The 27,073-nt window shown below is 43.6% G+C and overlaps 1 protein-coding gene across 1 annotated transcript in view; it reads right to left on the bottom strand.

Moving 5' to 3' along the window:
- Positions 1-528: 528 nt before the first annotated feature.
- LOC147711242 (uncharacterized) overlaps positions 529-27,073 on the bottom strand; it is a 38,866-nt gene continuing 12,321 nt past the window's right edge. The window contains exons 3-4 of the mRNA XM_086919436.1: positions 7,472-7,543; positions 529-1,768 (exon numbers count right to left, since the gene is read on the bottom strand). Coding sequence (XP_086775562.1) covers positions 912-1,768; positions 7,472-7,543 — 929 coding nt within the window. The 3' untranslated portion in view covers positions 529-911. The remainder of the gene's footprint in view (positions 1,769-7,471; positions 7,544-27,073) is intronic.

The raw sequence follows: 27,073 nt of genomic DNA, 5'->3' as shown, positions 1-27,073 counted from the left end.
GGGCAGCTGGGAAATGTAGTTTTTGCCAGGGTGTCGCGATACACAGCGTGGCCCGGCAAACAGAGTCCTGTGTTCGTGTGTGCCCAGGTGCAGGGTGCAGGGTTAAGGCCATTGCCCTCACGGCGCGGTGTTCAGCTGGGCTGATAAGGTCCCCCGGAGCTCTCGGCACTCCTTCCAGTTTAAGCGCCTCCGGGCGCGTCAATTTCCTCCCGTTGGCAGGCGGGCAGCTGGGAAATGTAGCTTTTGCCAGGGCGTCACGATAAACAGCGCGGCCCGGCAAACAGAGTCCTGTGTCCGTGTGTGCCCAGGTGCAGGGTGCAGGGTTAAGGCCGTTGCCCTTACGGCTCGGTGTTCAGCTGGGCTGATAAGTTTCCTCTCAATAGATGTGTGAGGGGACTCTAATTACAATTACTTCACTCCTCAAAAAAGGCCATCTATGTGACATCTGACACTTTGAGGCAAGCTTAATTGCTCTTTAGAGTGTATATGCCCCTGAACTCTGTTGGTCCAGTGGATGCATTTCTCTGTAGAAGTGACTTATAGCTTTACAAATGTGGCAGAAGTTTGAATGTTCTATAGCCTCCATAATGCCCAGAAAGGGATAAAGGGAGCTCAGTGTGAAGGAGTTACAGTTTTTGTCAGACAGTCTTGCCATGGGGCTCAGATAAAGTTTCTCTGTGTAGTGTATATATGCTCTTAGCAGACAAAGGAGTGGAGCTCTGTTTAACAAGGTGAATTAGCTGCGTAAGTAAAGGGCCTCTTACATATCAATATTGTCCTATTGGTAATGGGTTAATAATGTGCTAAACCTAAATGTTTATCAACATTTCCTAAATAGTCCTAAAGTGTTGGCTAAAAGTATGTACTTATTTGCTGGTCAATTGCCTCTTGTGGTCTGCTCTAGTGGTCTTCTATGACTCTATTCTAGAACGGTGCCTTTTTGGGGGTGGGCAACGACAAACATAATCTTGCTGCTTCCTCTTGCGGCTACCACTGCAGCAGCTGCTGCTGTTGCTTTCACTGCTGGTGCTGTTCACATACCCCTGGACGCTCCTCCCACAGCAAGAGCATACTGTACGTGGGAGAGAAATGAGACCTTCTCTCTTTCTCGTCAGACGGTTGCGCCTCTCTATGGCAGCATCAAGTCTGTTGCTCATCATGCGCAGCCTTCTTCTCATCACTTTCCACCTCTGGAAGAACACGAGACAGCTGAAGTCTCCCCTGACTCCGTGGATCACATGAGAGAACAGCATGTCTGCGGTTGCAAAGGCCTTCCAGCAAGCAGCACACCTATATGGGAAAAGAATATTACGTTCCACCTTCCCAAGAAAGCACTGCACAAATTCCTTGGTAATGGGGATACCAGGAGGGAAATCCGAGATCGGTGGGTGAAGAGGAACAACTTCCACATCATCACTTGACTCACACTGAATGTATGAGCTATATGTCATCCTGCCGCTGTTGTTCCCTTCTCTTTGGCATGTACAAATGGGTGGCTTGACTAGTGAGATCAGTTCAGTAGAAATCTTATTTTGCTCCTTTGCTGTTACTGTAGTGTCAGACCCTATTACAATAACACGATCTTCATTTTTATGCCAAACACAGTCACAGGCAACAGAAATGGTTTCAGGCTCAGCAATAACCGCTTCATTTCCTACGTTCTTCTCAGATTCAATGTTCTCTGGGGATGTTTCTGCTGCATAGATTCGGTTTTCAAAGGCATATGACGAGCTAAGTTGCAGAGCTGGCATCTCCTCAAGTGTAGTGACTAGGGGAAGAAGCAGGCATGTTATGCATGTTTTTGAAATAGAGGCAAAGCACTTACTAAGTTTACTAAAACATACATTGAGTTATCAAATACATTATGGCACGTTGAAAATCAATTCAAATCGAACAAATGGCTGCAAACAAAAGGTCACCCTTCGCTGCAGTAACCCTGCATGAATATTCCTCTTATTCTGTTGGGTGATGGTTGGAAAACATTTAGCCTGAGTGAAATCAAGGTGCATGCCTACTGCCTTCATAAGGGCCACAGTTGGGTTATAACTAACCAGAATAACCTCAAGAGTGTCTCAAAAATGAAGGAATTAGAAATCACATAACATAACATTCACATTGTTTTCACCGCAAAGGGTATCTTGGCACTTAACAACAGATGTTTGTTGTTACCCAACTTAATGGTACTCATTTTATCGATGTCAGAAGGACGAAAGGCTAAGTGGACCCACTGGGATTTGAACCTGTGACCATAAGGCCAATCACAGCCACTACTGTGGACGCATAAGTCCACTAAGCACCAGACCCAGCAAATAAAGAGTGAATTAAGCCAAAAATGCCAAGTAGAAACAGAACAAAGGCTCACTAAATAGAAAGCCAGGGAAATATACATCATTATTGGGGAGGACGACTTCTTTCAGCGCCTTCAATAAGTGTCTACTAAATGCAAAGCTCTGGCATCTGATTCCCTCAGCTCAATACCTAAATGAGATAATGAGCGCTGACCAGAACTGAATAAAAGATAGCACCACTGTATGTATGTAGTGCGCACTGCCTTTCTGTTCTGCCTCCAGAAGTGTCACCTTTTCACTTTTAGATTTAAACGTATCTAATGTCTTGAGACTACAAACCGAACCCAGCAGACCCATACATTTGTACCAGTGAAATGATGTAATACTTGGTCTCAAATGAAAAGCTACCATAATCAAAGACCAGCATTTGCTTTTAAGCTGTAATTGGATTTTGAAGGTAGCATATACCGCAGTACTAATCGGCTGTTACACCCTTTCGAGTCTCTTCAGAATGTGTTGTTATAAATGAATTCCACAACAGAATGCAGAATATTTGTAAGGTTTATCCAATAAATAGACAATGTGTATCATTTGCACAAGGAGTATCTCTTGAAGGCGAGGAGGTGAAATTTCAGTGCTTAATTGGTTGGGGTGTAAATTTCAAGCAGTAAAGCTTCAAAAAGATACCGTTCAATTAAGTATCACCCACACCATCAGTTGTGTTGTTTTTAATAAGAGGTTTCAAATGTCCAATTGTGAGTGAAAAACAACTGTTTATAAATCCCCTGTTGCCAGAAGTTCAACTGACATAACAAATTACAGACATGCATGACTTAAGAGGGTTCTGTGATTTCGAGCTTACTTTATTACTAAATGCAGCTCAGCAGTTGTGTCATGTTGGCGCATGAAATGTGAACATATGTTATCACCTTTAATGTGGTGTTGTATTATGTCATGGCAAGGTAGCTCAGGAAGTTCAGCTATGACTGCTGGTGTCTGTGTGTGACTAACAGGTCTCAATTTTGAAACCCAGTAAGTCCTAGATCAGCCTTTCTCTTTCACAGTTGATGAAGAAATAAGCTACTTATCTGTAACTCCGGCTCTCCAGCATCGGTACCTTTCATAGATTTACACACTTGAATCATTCCCAGTTGCCACAGAGAATGATATTCTTGAATCATTCTCCATGGCAACAGGAAATAAATCAAGCATGTGAATCTATGGAAGCTCAAATGCATGGGAAACTCAGAGGCATATTTACTAGTATAGTGGTGAAGCGTGTCGTTAGGCCAAGAAGGCGAATGACACAATCCGTCTCTTAAGAAACACAGGGCTGCACTATATTAAGAACACTATGGTGCAGCCCTGCATTTCCCCCTGCACTGGCACTCATTTTAGCTGCCTAGTGCAAAAGCGGGAACCATTTCACCATATTGCAAGGGTGTCTGCGTTGCAGGGGGAGATTGTTTATGTGCAGTAAGGTATCCCTTCCTCCAGATAAACAATCTTTGAATGAGGTTTTGTAACTTCTTTGTGTGCTTCTTCATGCAGCACACATAGAAGTTGCAAAACGTCATTTAAAAAAAAATATTCTTTATGTGCAGGAAGGGACACCTTCCTGCACATGTACAATCATTGGTGTTTTGTTGTTTCCATGTGTGCTGCACAAGGCAGCACACATGCAAACAGCAAAAAGAAGGAGACTTTAAAATTTCTTCTCATTTTGCCAGGGTAAGACCAGGTTTTCCTGGTCTTAATTTTGGTGCTGCCCCATGTTTACTCCACCCTTGTAAATATGGGGCAGTGTCAAAATCAATGGGTGTTGAGGTGAAACACCCACCACAACACCCATTGCCCACCCCTTTCACGCAAAGAGTAGCGTGAAAGGGGGCCTTATTCACAAGGCAGCGTTCAGCCACGCTAACTGGCTTAATGCTGCCTTGTAAATAAGGCAAAGGCACTATTGCCACCACAAGTCCTGAAAAGTGACGTTGTGTTGGCAAGGGGTGCTTGTAAACATGTCCCTCAGCACCTTTATCTTGATCAGTAGTAACACCTGTATTTATAGTGCTTAGAAATAGCAAGAATTTTGGCATTAAGTGCTTTCGAGAAATATGTTATTATTGTTTGAATTGAAAAGACACATAGCATGCTGACCCCAAAGGTGGCTCAGAATGTTATGACAATATTATTACTGGGTTCAAATACATGAGAAACACGTCTGACAACCACTACTTTGTAAAAGCACATGATGCTGTGGGGTGTGGCATGTTCCATATCATCTTGTTTATGTAGCTGTATTCTAATACGAATAAAGATAAAGAGAAACACATGAACATGGCATATTGATTAGCCCATCTTCAAATCATAGGAACAGAACAAGGGCCCAGGGAGGGCATTCTGACCATTAACTTTTGTTTTTGAATCCTCATTCATTTTTAGTCTTCTGGATACTGAAGAACACATCTAGTGTTAGCTAGTGGGACTAGGTTCAATGATGAACAAAAAAAAAATGCTTCATTTCTTGCTCCACTCTGAATTTAATGTATAAAATTCGCATCACATGTGGAACAAGCAGTGGCACAGACGCCTCACCATGGAGTCACAGAAAGCAGGTACCCTTTTTCTTGTCTCACGGACTTAAAAATAATGAAGAATAAAAATGAATCTGTGCAGATATCAGAGACATTATAACAAACCCTTCCATGGTGATGCAGGTTCACTCATTCCTTAGTGATCCTGTGATACTCTTAGTCAGGGACACTGCTTCTTGAGCAGGGTCACTATCCAAGAGGTTCACAAGAGTCTATCTTATGTTAACAGTATATTCACAGGAGGCTGCCAAAGCATGGGTTGCCAACGTCTCGGAAGCTGGGAGAGCATACAGTGATGTAGAAAATTTCTTATTTGCTCTGCAAATTGAAATCTCTCACACTCTTCTGCATTAGTCACATTCTCTGGGGAGAAAGCCTGGCCTTCAGAAACATCAGGAGATGTAGGCCATTCTGTAAAACAAATTGTATCAAGAGAAGGTCATTTGAAAGGCAAGGTGTGGAGACTCAGACTGCACTCACCATCAAACAACTCCATAGTCATAGGCTGAATCACCCAGAGAAGCCCCAACTCTCAGAGGAAAGCAATATGACACACTTTATGAGAGAGGTCTTGAAAGGGAAACGATTGAGAGACGCATCTCCGTTGCTTTAGAGTTGCTGAGAGTAGGTAGGACAGGAATGCATGGTTAGCAAATAGCCTTCCTTCTGTTTCCTTTTTTCTACACCGATCTGGTGGATTTTAAATGATCACAACCTACAAACCCCTTCTACCAGTAGATTGACGGAACAAGAGAGATGTCTGGGCTGTCGACGTATGCACAGCCGCGGCCGCTGCAGGTAAGAGCGGTGGGGCCAGGTGAGGGAGTATTTTGAAAGAGGACCACAAGGGAAAATTAAATAAATAATTATTTCCCCTTGTGGTCGTCACTTGAAATCCCCCCTCACCTGGCCCCACACCACCCCACTTACCTGCAGCGGCGACGGCTGGGTGTGCGTCCTCCTAAAATAGAATCCACATCACAAAAAATGAACAAAACATAAAGGATAAGGTCAACCTCTAGGAATAGCCAAATTCAGTAAGGCCCTTGATACCTGTGTGACTATAAGGCTCTCCTCGTCATACTCCTCCAAGAGGGTTTCCCAAGTTAAGATTAGGGACCATATAATATGTGCTGAAGAAGCATTCAAGCATCCAGCATTATTCATAATATTGGGTGTTGTGTGTATGCCAGCTTGTGTTGATTGTGTATGTGCTAACAACATAGGATACTAAGGATCCCCAATTCTCACAACAACGGCGGACTTTGGGTAGGGCCACTGGTTGAAACACGTTAAGATGCTTAATGCGAGAATAATAATTGTTACTCTGCATCCCCTCAATTTCTAACCATCTCGCTACCTTCTCAAAAAACTAAAAGAAGTCATTATGAGGAGGCAAACATGACTTTTATTCTGTCCTTTTCAGATGAATTTCCTATTGGATTTGGCTCTCTCCGCAGGGTCATCCTCAAACCTTTTGCCATCACCCTTTCTATTTTTGAGCCCACATTTGTTGGCGTTTTTAAATAGTTTACAATCAGTTGTTTACAACAAAACTAAATGACTGCACCACTGAAATCACAGAAGTGGATATCCACCATATCCATTGCCATTTTAAAAGGTAGTCTGCCATTTTTTAAGCCAACTTCTGAAATGTACTTTTGGTGTACAAAATTGCATTGATATCGATATTATTACAAATTAATAGATAATTCCTTAGTCTTGAGGATACATAAACAGTGTCCCATTTTTCAAATCTTATGCTTCTTTGTGCGCTTAAGCAAGCAAAGAAGCCAAATGCCCTCTATAAAGTTAATTACCTAGAGCACTGTCTCATCACTGAATTATATACATCAGTACTGGGTCAGTGAGTGAGGGTATCTGCATAGTGTAATATTCTCTGAAAGGCATCTTGGAGATAAAACTGGTGGTCAAAGGAGACTACACTAAATCTAAGACTAATTGGCCAAGACCTTATCTATTAAAATAGATGGTATTTCAGGGCCTTGTGGAAAGGTCCATTATAGAAAATATGTTAAAGCGCTGGAGATAGGTTGTTCCAAAACAATTACAGAAATTACACTACTACCAAGGCCGGCTCACTAGGAAAAAAATAATCACTTGTATTGTGGTTGACTAATTCGTCATTGAATATGGAAAAATATTTTTCATGATTATGATCAGCCAGGAAGGAAGTAAAGATTTAAAAACTACTCATATCCTCATTTCTGATATGTTTTGATGTAGCTACTTTGAAAATGTTGGATGATGAGTATGTTAAATATAGTCTACAACACCAAAGTGAAGACATTATGAATTACGCCAATTTTAGGTCAGATATTGTCCATCCACGGCGTTTACAGCAGTGGCGGTAGCAAGGGGGAGGAATGAGTTTAGGGGAGGGCGGCGGCCTACCCCGCTCTTACCTGCATCCTCTGCAAATGCAGGGGACGCCGTGGGCGGTCTAAGGGCTAGCTACGACACTGGTTTACAGTAGCAATAGGTATCTCATTTTGAGCAAGGGGAAAGAAATTATTTTAATTGGCCTTTTTACCACCCACAACACATAAGCATATGCTTCAGTCTTACCTTTTTCATGATCCTCTGCATCCTGACTGAAGTAGAGCTTTAGAAATTCACAGAAGCCGATACACGGAACTTCTGTAAGGAAAACATTATCAGGGAAACATTATCAGAAAATGATAACATATTGAGAAAAATATGAGGTTTTCAGCATTCTACAATCATACAGAGGGATCACTCCCCATTCTGATCAAACTTCCTACACAGAGATGGGCAAACATTCAAGCACTTCTCGATGACTAGCAAATACAGTAGCCCATCTATGGAGCTTAACGAGGCGGGAAAGAGTTTTAGGACATTAAACCTTTTATATTGCTTTTTGTGTCAACTGTTTGCATAGGTGAAACAATTATTAAGCCTATTGTTTTTGAAAAATGTACAATAAAAGGAAATACATTTAGACTCAAAAAAGGAAGCGCTGGATAGTTATGGCGATCCAGCCTCATTACTATGTTTTTATGATTTTGGGCCACATGTACGACCGCTACATTTTGTGAATTCCTAATTGTGACTTTTTGTCAATTGCAATTAGGAAGTCACAAAATGCGATGTACAACAGTTTTTGACACTGCGGTTCTGAGAGGTTTGTAAATGGACCTGCGTTATTAATATTCATGAGGCAGATCGCAATTTGCGACCCATTGCGAATCGCTAAAAACACAGAGATGGTGGCCTGCTGAGGACAGCAAACCAACGTGTCTGTGTTTGCTTTTCAATAAACTTTTTTTGTGGAAATGCAGCCCATTTTCCTTAACGGAAATTGGGATGTGTAATTAAAAAAAATGAAAGTTTCATTTTTGAAGAGCAGGCAGTGGTTCGTTTTCGCAACCATTCACTAAAAGGTCCCCTGGGGAACCTTTTCCGTTTTTGGCGGCTTACCACCTACTTGAAGTAGGCAGGAAAAAGTGAATGTTGCACCATGGCACTGCCATCTACAAGACTGACACGAGCTAGACACATGGACACTAAATCCAGGGACCTAATACCCAGAACCACATATACACTCCATAAGCGGCAACATTACATTTATAATATAATGTCACAGCCTTTAAAATTATACATTATAATATCATATTATTGAATGCATTTTGAAACATTTCGAGGTGCCAGGCTGGGCCAATGGGGATAGTTGCTTTGCTCTCACACCTCGTTTTTATCCATGTATTTCAGACAGTAACAGTTAGAGGTGTAAAGTGCAGCATAACATGCCTTTCTATATTTATTTACTTAAAGTAAAGCAAATCAATAATTCCAGAAAATTAAAGGATGGCGGAGTTTCCTTGGCACCCGATTAACTAATTCAATGTACTTTTGTGAATGTATGTAGTGCTTATGTGCCATGTAGAGGTTGCAAATTGCTTGACTCATTCCCAGAATTCTGAACCATGTATATATGTATACAAGTTGGCACCAACCTATTGAATATTTTCACAGAAATGATTGACAGTCACACACACTACTTGAGTATCTATGCTCTGTTGTACAATGCCTGTGGTGGGACTGCAATGTAAATTTTTCTCAGTCAAAGAGCAGGTACGAAATAGACATCATCAGTGTAAGTGCCCTTTGGAAATAACCATTTACAGCATGGATATAACCATTGTAAGCTTCTCTCACTCACAATATATAAATGTAGCTTGGCAATCAGTAATGTATGTTGCCCTCTTTCACAGAACAATCACAATTCAACCACAAGCATCAAACAGAGAACATGTCCAGCACAACAGGATCAGAGCAAGTGTCCTTCCCTAATAGAACATGATAGAGCAGGCCCTGTTATCGCTGTCAACAGAGACCGCCTTACTCACATAAACAATGAATCAGTGGGTCAAGCATCCATGGATGACAGAACTGGTAACACAAGGAAAGCAACAGTGCAAGCTTCCCTCATTATCGTATGAGTTGCAGTGTGGATACCTACAGTGTAGTCCTCAGTGCATCAAGGTGTAAGTTCAGCATGGCCATCATCAATGCAAACGTCTCCCTTTCAAATAATAAGCACAGCACAGGCATGACACCTTCAAGCTTCCTTTGATGAGGGAGCATGCATAGCATTGACATCACCAATGCAAGCTTCATTCCCTCACAGAATATGCAAAGAATTAGCACCAGGAGAGCAAGTTGCCCTTCTTCACAGAAGGGTGAAGCACAGGCATCAGCAGTGCAAGCTTTGCTTGCTACAACCACAGGGATACCATGGAGATAGGCGGTGCACACGATCCTCCCTCTCTGATCATGTTTCACACCCTCCCACACTAAGCACCTCATGGGCATCAACAGAGCAAGACTCCCTCACTACAACAAAAGGTACACCATGGGCATCAGCACTGCAGTGTTCACCTCATGATAGAGTAGGCCCAGCATGTCCATCAGAAATGTGTGTTTCACTCTGTTAAAGAACAGCAGTGACATTAGCATCACCAGTGCACACTTCCTCTAATAACAGAACATATGCTGCCTGGACATCACCAGTGCAAGCTTCCCTCCCTCACAGACTATGTATAGCATGGTCTTCAAAAGTGCGAGTTGTCCTCCTGCAGAGAACAGGCATAACAAATGAGTAAAAGCTCAAGCTCTTCCCCCCACAGAGAAGATGCAATATGGGCATCAGTAATGCAAGCTTCCCTAACACAAAGAACAGGTTCTTCTTGGACACCAGAAGTGCAAGCTTTACTCCCTTACATAAGAGGCAATGCATGGACACCAATAGTGGAAGCTTCCCACACCAACACAAAAGGTATATCACAAACATTAACAGGGTAAGATTCCCTCCTCTCAGAGAACTAGAATTGACATCTGCATTGCAAGCTTCCTTTTCTCACAGAACAGAATTCCTAAAGACATCAGAAGTGCACATTTTCTCCTGCTCAGAGAGGTACAACATGGCAGTAGGAGTGGCAGCGACATTCCCTCACAGAAAAAGGTGCAGCTTTGACATTACAAATGTAAGGTTCCTCCATTACCAAAACAGGTTCACCATGCACATTAATGATGATCACTTCCCTCTCTCTCTGGGCCACTTGGACAACAGTAGTTTTGTCTTTTATCTTTATTAGAAAAGGTACATATTGGAAACCAGCAGTGCAAGCTTCCCTCAGAAGCACAAGAGACACCGAATGTGAATATGTAGTGCAATTATCCCTCCATCCAACAGACACAGCATTGGCACAGCAAAGAAAGCCTCACTCACCAGCAAAATGCCTACCTTATGTGTATCAGCAGTCTAAGATTTCTTGGTTAACCAAACATGTACAGCATGGCCATCAGCAATGCAAGCTTCCCTCACTTTTTTAACATGCACAGTATCTGCCCTGTTTGAGGGTCCATGTGTGATGCCAGGTGCCCCAGCAAAGAAAGCTTCACTCACATCCAGAAGTGAAACCATATGTTTATCAGCAGTAGAAGCTTTTTTGGTTATCAAAATGTTTACAGAATGAACGTCAGCAATGCAAGCTTCCCTCACTCTCTGACTGAACATGAATAGAACCTGCACAGTTTCAGGGTCCATTGTGAATCCAGGGGCACCAGCACAGAAAACTCCACTCACTCGCAAAACTGATACCTTGTGAATCAGCAGTAGAGTCTTTATTGGTTAACGAAACATTTACAGCATAAACTTCCGCAATGCAAGCTTCCTTCACTCTCTGAACAGGTACAATAGCTGCACTGTTACCGGGTTCATGTGTGATGCTAGGGGTGATAACAGGATTAATTCCGGCCAAAGCCAACCATGTTTTTATGGCAGTCTGATGGTTCAACTACCATTGCAAGAAGGTTAAAAGAGCAGTTTCCATAACGATGTACTACAAATAATGGAAGATTTACCATCCAGGCTATGAAATGAAAGCAGCCTTTTGCAGTGTACTAATATGTGCCGGACTGTTATCAATTTGTAAAGAATCCATAGTCTACTTTCCACCATTTCCCCACGAATATGTTCCAATAGATTCCGTCTAGCACCACTAGGTCGAAACCTAAATACATTTTCTGCCAATCCATCATGTTGATTTTGCACAGTGGATTTAAGCATTTATTTTAATCTTTTCTTTCCATTATCATGTGTTTTATTTACAGAGATTGATTTTCCTGTTTCTAACATAGCTAGTAGTATTTAAAGTGTAGTGTGGTAAGACATTTAAACATCTAGAATGTGAGCTAAAGTGCCCATAAGAGCAGAGCTTGCTGTTGTAAAGCACACGTTTGGCATGGCTTAATGCAGCTTGCTCCTCATTCTGGATGTAACCCTGCAGTTTGTATATTGGAAATAAATTATAAAATAAAATAATAATTTAAAAAAATTATATATATATATATATATATATATATATATATTTATATATATATATATATATATGCAAATACCAAGGTTTCCTTCTTCGCTTGCTCTGCGCTCGGGACCCACGCCTCCACGCCAACAAAGGAAAGGAACGGACCACAGAAATCAGCAACTGTGGTTTATTAGTCTTTCACAGAACCATCAGCGACGCGTTTCGAGTACAAGTACCCTTGATCATACATACATACATACATTCACACAAACTGTGTAGGGAAAATGAAGACAATGTGGCGTGTGTAACATACAAGCATTACATTTTGTTGATGGCCAAAGGCTTTACAGTAATTACAAAGAGGAATTAGAAACAATGGAGATGCTATTTGTGCATCCTTAGATATGTAGGTGCAAAGGCTTCAAACCAACTTTTGTCTCTGTGCTGGCTGTGAGCCGCTCTTGACACCATTGACTTCTGCAAGACGAGAGCAGGGCCAACACTAGAACTTCTGGGGCCCAGGGTGGAAAGGCAATGTGTGAGCCTCTCCCAATTTGCATTCATTATGAAATCACAGAAAATAACGTCATAGGAACTGCCATCAAATGTCTATTGTTGAGCGACTTTAGAATTACCAACTTTCTTGGTACCCATATCAGTTAAACAAAAACCTAAATATTAATACTTATAAAATAGGCACATATTTTGATTTCAATTAAATGGAATACATTATATTAGTCACACTGGATGGAAATGTTTGGTGTGGTCTCTCCAAATCTTGTAAGTTCAATCAAATGTTAGCAAATTGTATCCAGATTAGTGCATTAGCTAAGCTCACAGCAGTTGCCTATGCCTAGGACCTGCCCTGTGTAGATGTTATTTGTCATGAAAGTTTCAGTATTGTAGCTCTGTCACACCTTTATTTTTTATTTATATGGTCCAGTGTTAAGTTCTATACAGCCCTAAGCATGGGCTTTGTTTTAACATTGGCAGGTTCCTTGTCGACTGTTCCTGTCCACTTAAACATAGTTTATTACTCAGTGAATATTCAGGGTCCAACCTCGACTTGAACATCTAGTGTAGTCATCAATTGCCCTCTACATATACATCACCCCTTTAAGTTCAGAAGTTTTTATGCCATGTTTATGTCATGGCTGTGCTTTGTGCCTTGGCGGAACCACCCCTTCCTTACAGCTCAGGTCTGCCTCTTTTTATTCTGACCCCATTCCAGACTCTTACCATCGGACTCATAATCAGGAAGGTCCTGGCTGGTTCCGGGTGCATCAGCAAGGTCCACTGGGGTGAGGCCAGTGGGACCCTCCATTGTAGTGCCTCTGAGAGCCCTGGTACTTCGCCTTTCCCGTCCAGATCTCTCTGCACACTGAAGGTTCTGATGTGTTAGTAGTTGCTATGGCCAGGGTTCTTAGTTGTGACATCACACAGACGAGGCCTCAAGCCCTGGTCGCTGTGTAGATTAGAAGCCATGGCTTCTCATGAACATTCTGAGAAAAGTCTTAGCTGAGACAGGATATGAAAACCTCAGCATCAGAAGATATTGCGCTGTTCCATAAAACTTATTTTGGAGTTTATATGCAGCGATGTGCAAATCTTTTTTAGTCATGGGAAAAACTACGCTGAATGTCATTTTTTTTATCTAAGTGGAGATACTTTTAAATTCAGCAGTTTGAACATTGTTTTTTTACAAATAAAGAAAAATGAATCTTTTTTCCCCAGAAAAATGACTATTTAAAAATAACATTTAAGGCCTTATTTAGAGTTTGGCGGATGGCATGCTTCGAAGCTGTTGTGATGGAGTATCCTGCCCAACAACCTCTAAATATTTTAATTGGGTTTCACAGGTATTGCTTCAAAAAAGTAAGATTTCCAGATGTTTTACAGTAAACGAAAAATCTAAACAAATACGTTTTACAGACATCAGAAAATGCGAGAGGTGCAATTTGTGAAAAAAGTATATTTTTTACATGTTCTTTTAAATATAATGACACATATATTTTAGAAATGTCAGAAGAATGGTAGATTGCTTTTAAGGTGGTAATCACTGAAACCCCAAAAGGGCTAGGACCGGATTTGCAAAAGCTGGAATTTGAATACACTGCCTTCAAACGTAATTTAGAAAAATTGACATAACATCACTTTTGGTTTAAATAATGTTGTTAGTAATTAATTGTATATAGGAGGTTGTGATCATCTTATGATTGTTATATACATTCAGAATGGTTACTTGCATCTAATAAGTTCACTTCCCTTAATATATGGCATTAAAGAAAGATAATATATATATATAGGGACCACAACTTTTGCTTCGGTAACGAACATTAGGGTGAACGGCTGCCACCAAGCACCAGAGTTTGGTAAGGGTCCCAGCGGTCCTACAATATGGGCAGCTACCGGAACAACACCACAGGAAATCCAACGGTTTCCTTTGCAACAGAACAATATCGGCACATTTAGAAAAATCATCACAGACTCAGCGGGACTGCAGTAACCAGCATGCCAGGCGACCATCACCCAAGATGTCCATCAGAGGGGCAGCAAGGCTATAACAACACCAAAACACATCCCACTGACATGTCCGCGTCTACCTGGGCTAACCTTTGGAAAAGTTTCGCAGTGAAGGCGAACGAAACGCGTCAGGACTTCAACAACTGCCCATCTGTACAATTTAAGTGCTCCAGCACGGTGTTGTATGTGCGGCTCACTTCCCCACTTCAGAAGAAGAAATTGGAGAATATATATACTATATATATATAAATATATATTGTTCTCAACATTTCACAAACAATGTCGAATTCTATAAAACGTGTACTTTGGTGTTTCACAATAAAACATTTCACATCAATAAACGGTGCCAAAATGAACATGTAATAATCTGTACAGTAATATTAGTGAAAAAATAGAAGGAACTTACTCGGCAGTAAAAAAATTAGATTACCACATTTATAGTCTTTATTTGCTCCAGAAGCCCGTCATTATCCAGACAGACTTTATAAATGATGCTACGTCGAAATAGATGACAGGCTGGTCAAAACTGTAGCAAGTTTAAATTCCTTTGAGACCTATGGACTCTAGCAGGGAGCCTTCCTAGACTAAGGGTAAATATAGAGTGTGTTAATCCTACAAATTGCTTGAAAACAATTTTTTGCACACATAGTGATGTGTGGTTCCCACTTTCCAGTAGAAACTGCACGCTTGTTGGGCAACATAAACGTAGGGTTGGTGCAAGACCGATTCTGGGCACCACACAGGGTATGTCGTCATAGAGACCAGCCAGACCACATTGCCATCATTTGCAACCCTAACCTAGAGAGGTAGCAAATGGTTTTGGTAACCACAAAACATGACAACCCTGAGCACTCCCTCAGGGATCGTGGCAATGGATCTAGAACCTCTTTGCTCAGTCACTCGTGTTCTCCTCTCAGAGTAATGTACAATGAATACACAGCGGGCCTTTTTCAATATTTAATGAACCATTGTGATCCTTGTATAGAATATATGTGCAGTAATGATCAATAGACCGAAGCAGATAAAAGTGATTTACAATATAAGGAAAGTGAACGGAATGTTCAGTGCCACCATCTTAGTAAAACAATGTATGTATGGAGGCATTGATGGAACAAGGTTTCATCCGTAAGAAAGCTTGCTCTGATTTAGTCCTCTTAAATAACATGTAATAAATGTACCCAATATGTTTTGTGAATACTAATAATTGCACTACACAACATTTAATTCATCTAGGGGAAGCTTACCAATGTGCTTTACTAACACGTAACTCGAGTAGTTTAATATGGCTGCCAAAAACGCGGGAATCTTCTGCGCATGCATCTACTGCATCTACGTAGGATGACGTCTTTCACTTTGGTGGGAAATCTTTGAAGCTGCGCAGGGGCATTTAAGATGGCCGCTTGAACCTCACATGTTAAAGCACATGGCTATGCTTAAACTAAACCTTGCATGTCTTACTAAACTGCAAATGCAATAGTTTAAAGAAATTAAAGGGATTAGAGTAGGAATAAGTGGTATACAGTGCATTAATTTATTTTCGTATTCTAACATGTTTTTCTTTGACTTTGTTATTAGTTTGTATTTGGGCCTGGGGGGTGACTGAAATCTCCATCTTGCCTGGTTTTGCGCAAGCGCGTTGGACACTTTCAAACTCTGAGCTGTGACATTGAAACTCTGCCAAGTACAGTTTAACCAGAAGACGCGCCTGGGAACAGCACCTCTTGACCCAGAGAGGGGAAGACGAAGAAGCAAAAATTTTCATACAATGTATTGATCCTAATGTGAAATGCGAGTGGGAAAATAAAGCTTACGAAAGTAATTAAGGGGAGGAAACAGAACAATGAGTTTAAGAAAATGACATTACATTAGTATGGTGTGATGACCTCTCCCCATCCCATTGTCCAATCAAAAGTAGGAGATTCACGAATATTGAAACATTGGGGGGTGGTACATACACTGAGAATAATATAACTAAGGTAGGTGCAGTCACTTATATGATCAGACGTGTCACCGACCCATCACTGCAGCAGAAGACGACGGATGCCACGGAGGTCAGAGACGCTGCTGTGTGGTTTTCCTTTTCCACCCTTCCCAGGTACCAACATCATGAGATTTTATTAAGTCTTTATGTTTACTTTGATTATTATTTTCTCCTTGAAAGTTGGTGTTTGACATGTATTGGTATTTGACTCACAAAATTATTGCAAAGATAATGTTTTTAAAACTCTCCAGAGTCTGAGGTCATTCAAAGAAAAAAAAGGTAAATGTAATTTCTACCTATTATGCTAACAACCTGATCTATTGACCGGAGAAAATTAAGAACTAAGGTGAAAACGTTTGGTAAGATATGGTGTACAGGAAAATGTTATTACAAAGTAAACATAAGTCCTGATCACCAGCGGTGATTGCCAGCTTATTGTATGAATGTTTTATGGGCCCAGGTGAGAATGGTGTTTTTAGAGTAACCCAAGCTGGTAATCTTGCTGCCTCAGCATATAAAAACAATATATTTGCATATATAGCACACTTCTACTATGCGTTCTCTAACCTAGATTCCTAGGGTGTATATATGTGTTCTGTCTATTGGATGATCCAGCCTCCATTACCTGGCAGGAAAGAATGTAGGTCCCTGTCATGGTCACAGGTTGGACACACCTCCTCACAGGGGGATCAACAAGCAGCTGGGCATGAGGTTTCAGTGTGTATTGACCTCACAATGACAGCAAGTGTGCCTGTGCCCCAACCTGGAAATGCCTGTTTATTTATAACAAAAAGCATCCTTGCTATCGAGCCGATGGTTGTATGACGGAACAACGTATTATGTTGCAATCAGGAGTATTTTGTGGAATAAAGGGGGCGCCTCCTGGCTGACCTTAGAAAAGGTCAAAACATAATGAGCTCATGCTCAGAATATGATTCCCTGCTTTCCCCGCGTTGTTAGAGGAGCAAAGAGATCTTTCTGCTTCCTCTTGAAGACCTGTGCTGTGCCTCACAAGAGTTGCCTCATTGTTGTCTTGGTAAAGTAAAGGGGATTGCTTTTGTAATGGAGTTTGGACTTTAGACTGGGGGTGTCAGGAACTGGGGGCCGGGGGCAGGTTGCACCAGGGGACATATTTTGGGTTCAGGGTAGGCGCTGAGTATTTTTTAACAGGGTTGGAGTCCAGTAGGGGGTCGCACTGGGGTCTAGATTAAGGGCTTACGGCAGGATCAGGTATTTTTTCTTTTTTAATGGCGAAGTGGGTCACACAGGGTTCTTTTATTAGGGATTAGGGCAGGGGTCCGTGTTTTAAAAAGGGTGAGCGAGGAGGGCTTGGGACCGGCTTGAGGACTGAGTGCAGGAGTTAGGGAAAACTTTTTTCATGCACAGGCCTTTACCTCACATGCTTTAAACAAAATACATTGTGCCAAGCCGTTGATGCACTGCTTTCATCAGTGCTTTGTAAATAAATTAGTGCCAGGGCTCTCACCAGGAGGCCACCGTAGGTTGCACCACGCATTGCCACTGTACTAACACAACTACTAACAATCCCGTTGCTACAAGTGTGACAATTCAGACTGTTCGATGCTACCAAAGCTTTAAGATGTTGTGTCGAGCAGGTTCCAGAGTTCGACGGCGTGTCTGTGGACGGAGCGGGTGTTGAGCAGGATGCACTTGAGGTGGTTTCTGCTGGTGCTCGGCTTGGTGGGTGCGGTGCAGGTCCGGAGCCAGGAGTATTTACAGGCTTGGCAGGTAAAGAGTCAGTGGGTGCGCCTCGGGGTGGCTTGGTAGCAGGTAGGGGTTCGGCCGGCGTTGAGTGCGTTGAGGGTGGCGGCATCGTAGGTCCGTCATGTGGCCTGGTGTCGGCGGGGGCCAGGGGTCCTGGCGCTTGGCGCGGTCCAGGCGTGGACGGGCGTAGACGGGCTTACCTTTGGCGCGCCCGCTGCGCGTGCGTGCGGACTCCGCCACAAATGGCGTAGTAGGAGGGGGAAGTGGGAGGGAGGAGCAGCTGGGAGGCGGGAGCGGGGTGGCACGGGGGGGGATCGGGGTACAGAATGCAAAAGGGGGGGCAGGGCCGCAGGGGAGCAGCGGCAGGGAGCAGGGAGGGTGAGAAAAGACAGCGAGAACGAAACAAAAACAAGCACTGGTAGCGAGCAGGTAGAGGCAGGTAGGGAAACCGGGCACACTCACGGAGAGCCGCGCGGCGGGTGGAGCGACCGTCACCGACCAGGGTCAGGTCAGGTCACAGCTCCCCGTCGCTCTGGAACACCTTAAGTATCCGGAGGGAGGGAGGAGCAGCTGGGAGGCCGGAGCGGGGTGGCGCGGGGAGGGGATCGGGGTACAGAAGGCAAAAGGGGGGGGCGGGCCGCAGGGGAGCAGCGGCAGGGAGCGGGGAGGGCGAGAAAAGACGGCGAGAACGAAACAAAAACAAGCACTGGTAGCAAGCAGGTAGAGGCAGGTAGGGAGACCGGGCACACTCACAGAGAGCCGCGTGGCGGGTGGAGCGACCGTCACTGACCAGGGTCAGGTCGGTGACGGTCCTCACCACCAACGTCGCCAGTTTAATAAAGTGGCAACCACACAGATGTGTTGTAAGTCAGAGGTATTTAATTAACAACCTCACCCAACAATTAACTGTGGTCAACTGTCGGTATTGGAACACAACGCTAACCTAGTTCCATGCTAGAACACAGAACATGGAACCAGGTCACATCATCACACCTACCTATTGGGAATCTTTGTGCGAGTGGCCATTACACAGTTCTTGTTTTAGAGCGAAGAGCCTGAGGCGGAAGAGGAAGTACAGGGAGCCTCCTTTTCAAAAGGATCATCTCCAGGATCTCTGCAGGCTAGTGATCTAACTTCAACATAAACAGTCTGGGGCATAAACAACACCTTCTTCTGCAGTTATGTTCTTATGGGAATATGTTTCCCTTGTGCCTTTTTAAGGCGTTTGTAGAGTCTTGTTGACTTTTGCTTTTTGTGCACTGTCATTGTTGTTTATGACTTTAAGACAGACTCTGCTTTTGGGGGAACAGTTTCCTGAGGTTCTGCTATGCCGTAGTTGTCTTGGACTCCGCACAAATTATGTCTATTCCGAAGGCAATTTATGTGGATGGAAGATTTGTTTATTAAATCTACTGAGACATGGGCAGCTGAGTTTTGAGATAGTAACAACCTTTTGTAATCGGGGATTATGGTTGAATGGCAGTGGGACCTTTCCTAGTTTCTCTAAAATTGCAGTGCGGTTACAGGAGTCAGCTGGAAGGGCTTGCTTGTTTGTTGGAGCAGGCCCTGGTAGTTCATTGACCTCCATCCCTTTTCCCATTTAATGCTAATGTGGATGCTCTTTCCCTGCACTGCCTCTGTTTGTGTGTCTATTTTAGCTTCTGCCATGATGCTATGATGTTGAGCCTGTTACACAACAAGTACTCATCTATGATTGACTGGGCTGGGGAAGGGGTGTCTGGTGTTTCATTTTGCAATGTTTTTTTGCAGCGAGGACTCCATTCAGTTGAGCTTTTGTTGAGGAGGTCGTTTACAGTGCAGTTTAGGGTTCTGGTATATGGGGACCCCATTCTGTGTTGTAACATAGGTGTCCATTAAGTCTATGTTCTATTCTACTATGTTGAAGGAGTTCTCCAAGATTGCTAGATTGGTCGGGATTTCCAAATGACTGGAGAGTAAGGTGCCTACGACTTATGTCATTCCTTCTACATCTCTTGGAGCCAACAGAGGGGTACCTAAGAACGAGGCTAATACCAGGTCCACCTCTGCCAGGATTGTGTGGATTTCTGATTGTTAGATTCAGGTCCTTGTATGCGGTTTGCACCGAAAGTGCCCTGAGATAGCTGTGTCTTAAAATGAGCCTCATTCTTGGTTACAATATCCCTGGGGCTTCTAGGTATTTCAAGATGGGACTGGTGTATCTGTGGGCCAGTACAGATATATCCTTCCAGGACCTGGAGTGTTCCAGGGGTCTCTGGTGTGAAGCTGTTATCATGAAGGTTATGTTTCCTGAAGAAGCCAGTGAATTTACTTGTCAAATATTGATCTTATATTTTGCTAGGCAGGTGGTTCTTGTTGTGCATTTGATATTTCTGAGTATCAAATAGCAATAATGGCTATGGTAGTCCCTGCAATTGGGATGATGTATTAAGCAGGACCTCTTCATTGTTAGGGGGTCCACATGTGAGGCCTTCTGGTTGGGCAAAGTATTGTCTAGCGCAGAGACAGCAGGAGCACTGAGGAAGTTCTTGTTCCATGCTTATCTATACTTATTCCTGTGTGGCTTTTCGGCAAGACTCCTTCACTTTTGCGCTTTCATGGATCCTTATTTGTATGATCTCTGGTTTTGAATTTTGTTGAAGGCATTCTCCCCCTGGTCTAAGACTGGGTCTGAACCTGGGTCTGTATCGTGGCCGGTCAATTGATGGATTGACGCTCATGGTAGATAAGGTAGGGATCCAGTTAGCCTTGGACTATTGTGGTGAGTGTGGGCTGTTAAGTTGTTGGTAAAATAATTTTGGGGTGTGCTGTAGAACTGCTGAAGCAATTGGTTAGTTGGCTAGTTTAGCATATTTAATGCAGTTCACCAACCACTTGATCCAAAGAGATACGCGCTTCATTCACTAATCATTAGGTGCTGGCCACAGTAACAGGTGCAGGATAGTTATTGCTGGTATGTTGTTTCAGACTTGCCCTCTTCCCCTTTTTGTTACACCAGCGGTTTACTTGCTGTATTTTGGTATATTTTGATTTAAGAATGTTGTGACACATGCCTCGGATTCGCCACACTCCCATGACAATCATGGGCCTCTGTCTTGGGGTTAGTCATGTAAACTGACCAGCAGTCCTGCACCTTTTACTCTGCACCTTGCAACATGTATTGCATATCCTTGACTTATCTGTGCACCCTGAAAATCCATATCGACCCTTTGGTGGCCTAACTGCAAGTTCTTCACACACCATCCCCCTCACAAGCCATACTGGGGAGGCCAACCAGTCCCACTTGTTTGGAGTGCCTCCATCTGCTACTCTCGGCTTCTCCCTACCAACCAAATCGCTGGACCGACCAACACCACAGCCTCCCATTTCCCCAGAACTGGCCAGTGACATCTGCCGTTGGTTAGGCCCTAGCCGAGAGCTGGCATGCAAAGTGCAGTGGGAAACAAGTGACGGGGAGGGGATATCTGAACCTCAATCTTTTAGTGAAATCAACAAATATATTTTCCCATTGGTTGAATGGACCTTTATTACTCAACATGAAGCAGTGTAATGGAGCTAACATCAGAAATAGATTTCACAATCTGTGAAGCCATTATGAATTCACAATGAAGAAGAAGAATCAATGAATTAAACCATAAAGGTTTATTTCTAAACATTAATCCAACCAGTATATATGGAAAGCAAAAATAAATTCAAAAGATGTAACAAGACAGGCTTAATAAGATGAGATAAAAAATAATAACAGCCACAATGCAGAGGAAACAGATTGATGTGGCCAAGTGTTCTATGAAGAAACTTTCTCTTTCTAATCTAACCATAGGCTAAGTCAAATAAAATTAGACTGTTCCTATAGGGGAGCATAGAAGGTGTTAGCATAAGGTAGAACTTCTGTAGAAGTTCTGGGAAATAGAAAGAGCATTCCACATGAAACTTTACACTCAGAGAAGCCCATCAGAGAAAGATCTATTTCTTCTCAAAGTCTGAATGAAGTCTGCCTAACTAACTAGGAAACACCAATTAAAAATAAAACTAACAGTTTCCAGAATCTCCATATCTCGTTCCCCCACTGAGAGCCAATAGGTAGCCACATGCACGGGGAGTCAACATACTCCCTAAGTTCCCATCAACACACCGTTAGACGTGTAAATGTTGCAGGGCTTTGCCTGTATGGTTCTTAGGAAAAGAAATAAAACTTCTGTTGTTAAAAAGAAGTGTAAATGTTGGTCTTTGGTGTTGCATCCTTTTCATTAACTAACAAGAAACATGATACCACACCTGCGAAGAAGAAAAATAATATACTGGCAAAGTGAAGCAATCAATTTCAGTTGAGGCCTAATGTCAGGCCAAGTTAACTCAAGAACCAAAATGTAGGTATATTACAGCATTATAAATCGATGGAAGCAAGCAATCATTAATAAACATAAATATGCAATAAACATGATTACATCATTCCATTGATTAACCTAATACATTTAGGTATACACTCCTAGTTACTACAGTGATATCATACTGCTAATTCATTTAAATGTAATGCACATGTTGTCAAGGTCATGTTAATTATAATGTCCTATATGAGTACATAATTGTATACTCATTATGTAAATAGGGTGGGGCCTCAGTTATGCTGCTCCAATCCCCCTCTTGTGGCTAGAAAAGTAATCACAATATCACATGAATCATTCTCTTGAGACCAGCTCTGACCCTTGTTGCCTTCAACTTCTTACACCTTGTGTTTTCCAAGTGCTTCATCTCATCATAGAACATACATTGGCTCTCCTCCAGTTCTACATCCCTTCTCCACCTCTACCTTTTCACTCCCTTTCCATGTTCTTCACCTTTCCTTGATTTCCGGCACTTCTACCCTTTAAACATGACAAACAAACAAATCACACAAATTGCAATGACTATGATGGGTTGTAGTACAGCGCCAAAAAGTCCACTACTTAAATTCCAAAACCATTTGTCTAAAGCAGTAAATCCTTCCCAATTGCTTCACAAGCACCTGTTGCTTCCAACTCTTGCAAATCTCCTTTCAGTTGTGTAATATTCTTAATTAACCTTTTTATCTTCTCACACTTGTCGGAGATGTAGGTACAACATTGTAAAACCTTCAAATCTTGCAGACTCTGCCCTCTTACATAAGAAGGATGTTCAATGCACCACCTCCCCAGCCAAAGTTAGAACAAGGTCACCATAGAACATCTCATTGCCTCCCTCAGCACAGTCCCACCAACAACATCGACAGATGCCAATACCTCAGCACGCAACCGCCACCAATGGATCTCCAACTGTTCAGGCACTCTGGCGTCCCTCAAGAAAGCCTCCAGCAAGCAACACTCCAAAAAAGCCAGCTGGTTCACTCCCCGCCTTCAGAAATCCAGTTCCACCTATAGACGGCTCAAAAAAAGATGAAACAACAAAAACCCCAGAAGCCCACACAGCCTTCAAAGCTACCGTCGACGCACACTACCTCCTCCTCCAAACTGCAAAGAAAATAGCCCTCCAAGACAGAATCAATGCCAACAAACACAACAGCAAAGAACTCTTAGACAGCGTCAAGGAGTTTGCCGAACCCAACAGCGAGACCACATACGACCTCTGCAACAAACTCAGCACCTTTTTCCACCACAAGATCAAGCTGATCTACGACAGCTTTGACACCCAACATCTCCCACCACGCCCACCAGCTTCGCACCCAACGACGCCACCCCCAACAGATCCTGCTCAACTGGATCCAACTCCCCACGGACCACACACCAAGAAGAGCATCCACTCTGGGCCCCCCTCAGACCCCTGCCTGCAGCACATTTTCCATATAACTGTCACCTCCTTCGCCCCTGCTGCACCATCAACTGCTCCATTGAGACTGCCCCCTTCCCCAATGACTGGAACCACGCCGAGATCAATTCCCTGCTGAAGAAGTCCTCTGCCGACCAACAGACCTCAAGAACTTCAGACCCATCTCCCTGCTCCCCTTTCTAGCCAAGGTCATCGAGAAGGCCATCAACACTCAACTCTCCAAATTCATAGAAGTCAACCACATCCTGAACATCTCCTAATCCGGCTTCCGAAGCAACCACAGCATTGAGGCCACCCTCCTAGCCACCACCGACGACATCCGATCCCTCCTAGACCTCTCAGCTGCCTTCAACACCATCTCCCACTCCACCATAAGCACAAGACTCCATGATGATGGCATCACGACAATGCACTGGATTGAATCCACTCCTTCCTCACCGGTTGAACACAGCGAGTCAGACTACCACTGTTCCTCTCAGAACCCACAGAGATCAGCGGAGGAGGGCCCCAGGGCTCAAACCTGAGTCTCACCATCTTCAACGTCTACAAGGCCCCACTCGTAGCCATCGTCAGGAACTACAGACACAACATCGTCTCCTATACCGACGACACCCAGCTGATCCTCTCCCTCACCAGTGAACTCACAGCTGCCAGGGACAACTTTCACAATGGTATGAAGGCCATCGCCACCAGGATGAGAGACAGCTCCCTGAAACTCATCTCGGACAAGACTGAAGTCCTCATCCTGGTACCCACCCCCTTCACTTGGGATGTCTCCTGATGGCCCACCGCATTAGGAATACCCCCCACACCCCAGGACAACACACAAAACCACAGAATCATACTTGACTCCTAACTTACAAAGAACCGCCAGATCAAAACGGTCTCCTCATCATGCTTTGTCTGCTGCAAAAGACCGTCAGATGGATCCCCACTGTTGGACCTTTTTGCAGGGTCATCCCTGAACTTTTTGCCTTCCTCCTATATTTTTTCTGACCTGTTGTTGGCTATTTTATGACTCTGGGCACTTTACCACTGCTGATCAGTGCTAAAGTGCATATGCTATCCCTATTGTAAATTAATGTATTAATTTGTGATTCCATGATTGGCTGATTCGATTTACTTGTCAGACCCTAGCACAGTGCACTGAGTGTGCCCAGGGCTTGTAAATCCAAATGCTGCTGGTAGGCTTGCAGCACTGGTTGTGCCACCCAGAGAAGCAGCCTTGTAAAATGTGTCTAAGGCCTGCCATTGCAGATCCTGTGTGCAGTCTGGTACTGCCATGTCGACTGAGCACATGAGCCCACTTGCCTAAACCTTCCCTTTTCTTCATATCAGACACACCTATGGTAGGCCCAAGGGCAGGGTGCATTGTAAGTATAAGGTAAGACATACCCTGGTGTATGTGGCATGTCCTAATAGTGAATTACAGCCATTTTCCTTTTTCACTATTGCAAGGCTACCTATTCTCCATAGGCCAGAATGGGCAGTTAGATTATTGCATTTTATAATCCTAACTGACTCGAGGAATACAGTGGAAATTCAAGTTTAGCATAACTTAACTTAGACTGATAAAATACATCTTTTAGTGAAGTTGGTTTTAACATTCTGTGTTTGAAAATACACTTTTAGAGAGTAGGTTTTTTCTTGTCTAACTATCCAAACTTGCCAATGCTAGGTTGCGTATTCCTTGTTGGGAGTTTGAGTGACAGGGCTGGGGGATTCCAGGAGACAGGGTGAGTCCACCCAGTGGTGAATAGAGATCTCAGCATCTAGATGGGAGGGAGGAGTTGCACCTGGGACCTGAGTAGGCCAGTGTCTGCCCCCCACAGTGCTGGCTCCACCCCCAGTGGTGCGTCGAATGTCTCTGCCCTGCACAGTGAAAGAAGAGAAAGAATCATGTCAACAAAGTGCTCCAGGGCTGTGTTTTCCCTCCACAATGCTGGCTCGACCTCCTGTGGGGCGTCTGATGTTTCTACTCTGCACTGTGAAAGGAAAGGAGTCATTTAAAGAGAGTGCTCCAGAACTGGTTTGGACTGGGTAAAGGCCCCTCTGCCTTCAGAGGACAAAGGATTTGGGGGTATAAATATTGGGACCCTGATCCCAAGAAATATGATCACTTTTGGACTACAAGACAAAACCTTTGCTGAGGAGAGAAACCTGAAGAAACTGAGGAGAGACTATCCCTAAGCTGAAGTGCTGCTTGGGGGATTGGCCTGCAGTGGTTGACTGACTGCCAAAAAAAGGAGAAAGGACTTTGTGTACACTTTATTCGACTTGTGAAGGCTCTCCAAGGGCTTGGAAGAGAGCTTGCCCCCTGACAGAAGTCTCAGGACCAGTAGACTCCACCAGCCTTTTGTGGATTGCTGCTGGAAACGCTGTTTCAGTGGCTACAGAGGCAGGGAGCTGTGACCGACACTCACGACCGGCCTGGTGTCCTGTAGGTACCCCATCGAACAGCGCGTGCATCTTGCAGCTTAAGCTCTGAGCTCATCTACTCCGTCCTGACGCCGTCACTGAGTCGTTGCCTGCACCGTAACCTGTGGACACCGCTACGTACAACGCCTCGCTACACGACTCATACTGGTCTGACTGACGCGGTCACTGCTGCTGTCTTCGAGTCCGATGAACGCATCGGAGTTGGGCACCGCCTCGCACGCTTCGCAATGCACCACACGATGCGTACCGCTGTCCGGACTGATCGATGCCAGCTCACGAACTCCGGCTCTGTCGCTACACCGCAAGATGCAAGCACCGCAACGAAGCACAGTCTCGCCCTGCAACATATGCCTTGGACCCACCAACTCAATCAATGGGCCACAGCCTGCACCGCATCGAGGAACAACGCGTCCTGCAATGCTTTCTTTTCTGCACCGCAACGAATGCCTCAAGTAAAGGTACTGTCGACATTTGAGTGGGCCCGGACCAACGTGGTCCGCTGGATTTGTTAGACTCTGTGTTATTTCAGCAACGCTGTAGCTGGACAGGGTTACCGACTCGCACAGAACTTTTATTTAAGCCTTTTTAACAAGAACTCTTGATTTCTAATTGTATTGTGGATTATTCTTATAGTTTTTGGTCTCGTGGTAAATCTATATAAAAGATACTTATTTTTATAAATATATAACCTGTGTGGTGTCCATTTGTAGTGTTGTCCCTTGGTTACTGTATGTGTTCACAAATGTTTTACACTCTGCCTCTGGGATATGCCTGTCTGCTCGTGCCAAGCTACCAAGGGGGTGAGCAGGGGTTATTTTAGGAGTGTACCCCCTTACCCTGACTACAGGAGAGGGTCCCCATTTGTCACAAGTA

Source organism: Lissotriton vulgaris, chromosome 5 (assembly GCF_964263255.1).
Source record: "Lissotriton vulgaris chromosome 5, aLisVul1.2, whole genome shotgun sequence".
Taxonomy (NCBI): Eukaryota; Metazoa; Chordata; class Amphibia; order Caudata; family Salamandridae; genus Lissotriton; species Lissotriton vulgaris.
This window is presented reverse-complemented; position numbering and strand designations above follow the sequence as displayed.